General features: G+C 49.1%; 1 protein-coding gene across 1 annotated transcript in view; it reads right to left on the reverse strand.

Annotated features, from left to right (window-relative positions):
• Positions 1-384, reverse strand: part of LOC122254774 (uncharacterized) — a 58199-nt gene extending 57815 nt beyond the window's left edge. Inside the window, exon 1 of the mRNA XM_086531188.1 lies at positions 316-384. Coding sequence (XP_086387314.1) covers positions 316-340 — 25 coding nt within the window. The 5' untranslated portion in view covers positions 341-384. The remainder of the gene's footprint in view (positions 1-315) is intronic.
• Between the last annotated feature and the right edge of the window lie 4423 nt (positions 385-4807).

Below are 4807 nucleotides of genomic sequence, written 5' to 3' on the forward strand. Positions count from 1 at the left end.
AAGGGTTTCAATGTATCTATGCTAGTAAGAATTTACAACTGCATTTGTAACGTAATTTTCAGTTTTTAAAACAATGATACAGGTTTGTTAATACAATAGTGAATCGCAACTCAATTTTATATGTAAGATAAGATTTTTTTATGAATAACATTTTTGCATAATGACATGTTAATATAATACTTTACGCTATTCTCTGTATCTTTCATCGTATATAATTCCAGTCGATATCAGTTCACCAGCCAAGTATGAGTAACATTCTTCGATATTATAACATTCTTATTCATTACTCTCAAAGGGAAGCTCACAAACACGCACCTTTGAAACAGAATCTGGGAACCATTTCCCAAACATCGTGTACGCTGAAACGGGTCCGTCCTGTGACGTCAGAGGAATCCCTTCTTGCACTGCATTGTATGGCCATCGTCACAGGAATCCCTTCTTGCACTGCATTGTATGGCCATCGTCACAGGAATCCCTTCTTGCACTGCATTGTGTGGCGATCGTCGCAGTCGTCGCTTCTTGCACTGCATTGTGTGGCCATCGTCACAGGAATCCCTTCTTGCACTGCATTGTATGGCCATCGTCACAGGAATCCCTTCTTGCACTGCATTGTATGGCCATCGTCACAGGAATCCCTTCTTGCACTGCATTGTATGGCCATCGTCACAGGAATCCCTTCTTGCACTGCATTGTATGGCCATCGTCACAGGAATCCCTTCTTGCACTGCATTGTATGGCCATCGTGACAGGACTCCCTTCTTGCGTTGCATTGTGTGGCCATCGTCACAGGAATCCCTTCTTGCACTGCATTGTATGGCCATCGTCACAGGAATCCCTTCTTGCACTGCATTGTATGGCCATCGTCACAGGAATCCCTTCTTGCACTGCATTGTATGGCCATCGTCACAGGAATCCCTTCTTGCACTGCATTGTATGGCCATCGTCACAGGAATCCCTTCTTGCACTGCATTGTATGGCCCTCGTCACAGGAATCCCTTCTTGCACTGCATTGTATGGCCATCGTCACAGGAATCCCTTCTTGCACTGCATTGTATGGCCATCGTCACAGGAATCCCTTCTTGCACTGCATTGTATGGCCATCGTCACAGGAATCCCTTCTTGCACTGCATTGTATGGCCATCGTCACAGGAATCCCTTCTTGCACTGCATTGTATGGCCATCGTCACAGGAATCCCTTCTTGCACTGCATTGTATGGCCATCGTCACAGGAATCCCTTCTTGCACTGCATTGTATGGCCATCGTCACAGGAATCCCTTCTTGCACTGCATTGTATGGCCATCGTCACAGGAATCCCTTCTTGCACTGCATTGTATGGCCATCGTCACAGGAATCCCTTCTTGCACTGCATTGTATGGCCATCGTCACAGGAATCCCTTCTTGCACTGCATTGTATGGCCATCGTCACAGGAATCCCTTCTTGCACTGCATTGTATGGCCATCGTCACAGGAATCCCTTCTTGCACTGCATTGTATGGCCATCGTCACAGGAATCCCTTCTTGCACTGCATTGTAGTGCCATCGTCACAGGAATCCCCTCTTGCACTGCATTGTATGGCCATCGTCACAGGAATCCCTTCTTGCACTGCATTGTATGGCCATCGTCACAGGAATCCCTTCTTGCACTGCATTGTATGGCCATCGTCACAGGAATCCCTTCTTGCACTGCATTGTATGGCCATCGTCACAGGAATCCCTTCTTGCACTGCATTGTATGGCCATCGTCACAGGAATCCCTTCTTGCACTGCATTGTATGGCCATCGTCCCAGGAATCCCTTCTTGCACTGCATTGTATGGCCATCGTCTCAGGGCTCCCTTCTTGCACTGCATTGTATGGCCATCGTCACAGGAATCCCTTCTTGCACTGCATTGTATGGCCATCGTCACAGGAATCCCTTCTTGCACTGCATTGTATGGCCATCGTCACAGGAATCCCTTCTTGCACTGCATTGTATGGCCATCGTCACAGGAATCCCTTCTTGCACTGCATTGTATGGCCATCGTCACAGGAATCCCTTCTTGCACTGCATTGTATGGCCATCGTCACAGGAATCCCTTCTTGCACTGCATTGTATGGCCATCGTCACAGGAATCCCTTCTTGCACTGCATTGTATGGCCATCGTCACAGGAATCCCTTCTTGCACTGCATTGTATGGCCATCGTCACAGGAATCCCTTCTTGCACTGCATTGTATGGCCATCGTCACAGGAATCCCTTCTTGCACTGCATTGTATGGCCATCGTCACAGGAATCCCTTCTTGCACTGCATTGTATGGCCATCGTCACAGGAATCCCTTCTTGCACTGCATTGTATGGCCATCGTCACAGGAATCCCTTCTTGCACTGCATTGTATGGCCATCGTCACAGGAATCCCTTCTTGCACTGCATTGTATGGCCATCGTCACAGGAATCCCTTCTTGCACTGCATTGTATGGCCATCGTCACAGGAATCCCTTCTTGCACTGCATTGTATGGCCATCGTCACAGGAATCCCTTCTTGCACTGCATTGTATGGCCATCGTCACAGGAATCCCTTCTTGCACTGCATTGTATGGCCATCGTCACAGGAATCCCTTCTTGCACTGCATTGTATGGCCATCGTCACAGGAATCCCTTCTTGCACTGCATTGTATGGCCATCGTCACAGGAATCCCTTCTTGCACTGCATTGTATGGCCATCGTCACAGGAATCCCTTCTTGCACTGCATTGTATGGCCATCGTCACAGGAATCCCTTCTTGCACTGCATTGTATGGCCATCGTCACAGGAATCCCTTCTTGCACTGCATTGTATGGCCATCGTCACAGGAATCCCTTCTTGCACTGCATTGTATGGCCATCGTCACAGGAATCCCTTCTTGCACTGCATTGTATGGCCATCGTCACAGGAATCCCTTCTTGCACTGCATTGTATGGCCATCGTCACAGGAATCCCTTCTTGCACTGCATTGTATGGCCCTCGTCACATGACTCCCTTCTTTCACTGCATTGTATGGCCATCGTCACAGGAATCCCTTCTTGCACTGCATTGTATGGCCGTCGTCACAGGAATCCCTTCTTGCACTGCATTGTATGGCCATCGTCACAGGAATCCCTTCTTGCACTGCATTCTATGGCCATCGTCACAGGAATCCCTTCTTGCACTGCATTGTATGGCCATCGTCACAGGAATCCCTTCTTGCACTGCATTGTATGGCCATCGTCACAGGAATCCCTTCTTGCACTGCATTGTATGGCCATCGTCACAGGAATCCCTTCTTGCACTGCATTGTATGGCCATCGTCACAGGAATCCCTTCTTGCACTGCATTGTATGGCCATCGTCACAGGAATCCCTTCTTGCACTGCATTGTATGGCCATCGTCACAGGAATCCCTTCTTGCACTGCATTGTATGGCCATCGTCACAGGAATCCCTTCTTGCACTGCATTGTATGGCCATCGTCACAGGAATCCCTTCTTGCACTGCATTGTATGGCCATCGTCACAGGAATCCCTTCTTGCACTGCATTGTATGGCCATCGTCACAGGAATCCCTTCTTGCACTGCATTGTATGGCCATCGTCACAGGAATCCCTTCTTGCACTGCATTGTATGGCCATCGTCACAGGAATCCCTTCTTGCACTGCATTGTATGGCCATCGTCACAGGAATCCCTTCTTGCACTGCATTGTATGGCCATCGTCACAGGAATCCCTTCTTGCACTGCATTGTATGGCCATCGTCACAGGAATCCCTTCTTGCACTGCATTGTATGGCCATCGTCACAGGAATCCCTTCTTGCACTGCATTGTATGGCCATCGTCACAGGAATCCCTTCTTGCACTGCATTGTATGGCCATCGTCACAGGAATCCCTTCTTGCACTGCATTGTATTGCCATCGTCACAGGAATCCCTTCTCGCACTGCATTGTATGGCCATCGCCACAGGAATCCCTTCTTGCACTGCATTGTATGGCCATCGTCACAGGAATCCCTTCTTGCACTGCATTGTATGGCCATCGTCACAGGAATCCCTTCTTGCACTGCATTGTATGGCCATCGTCACAGGAATCCCTTCTTGCACTGCATTGTATGGCCATCGTCACAGGAATCCCTTCTTGCACTGCATTGTATGGCCATCGTCACAGGAATCCCTTCTTGCACTGCATTGTATGGCCATCGTCACAGGAATCCCTTCTTGCACTGCATTGTATGGCCATCGTCACAGGAATCCCTTCTTGCACTGCATTGTATGGCCATCGTCACAGGAATCCCTTCTTGCACTGCATTGTATGGCCATCGTCACAGGAATCCCTTCTTGCACTGCATTGTATGGCCATCGTCACAGGAATCCCTTCTTGCACTGCATTGTATGGCCATCGTCACAGGAATCCCTTCTTGCACTGCATTGTATGGCCATCGTCACAGGAATCCCTTCTTGCACTGCATTGTATGGCCATCGTCACAGGAATCCCTTCTTGCACTGCATTGTATGGCCATCGTCACAGGAATCCCTTCTTGCACTGCATTGTATGGCCATCGTCACAGGAATCCCTTCTTGCACTGCATTGTATGGCCATCGTCACAGGAATAGCCACACAAGAAGTGCCTCAGTAAACGTTATCGTTTGCTGACGTAATTCTCAGACGGATCCTCGCCCCTCCTTCCCGCTGCTACAACACAGGGAGAGGGAGAGGGAGAGAGAGAGAGAGAGAGAGGGAGAGGAAGAGGAAGAGGAAGAGGAAGAGGAAGAGGAAGAGGAAGAGGAAGAGGAAGAGGAAGAGGAAGAGGAAGAGGGAGAGGGAG

Source organism: Penaeus japonicus, unplaced genomic scaffold (assembly GCF_977035675.1).
Source record: "Penaeus japonicus unplaced genomic scaffold, GWHDUDI00000001_assembly GWHDUDI00000035, whole genome shotgun sequence".
Taxonomy (NCBI): Eukaryota; Metazoa; Arthropoda; class Malacostraca; order Decapoda; family Penaeidae; genus Penaeus; species Penaeus japonicus.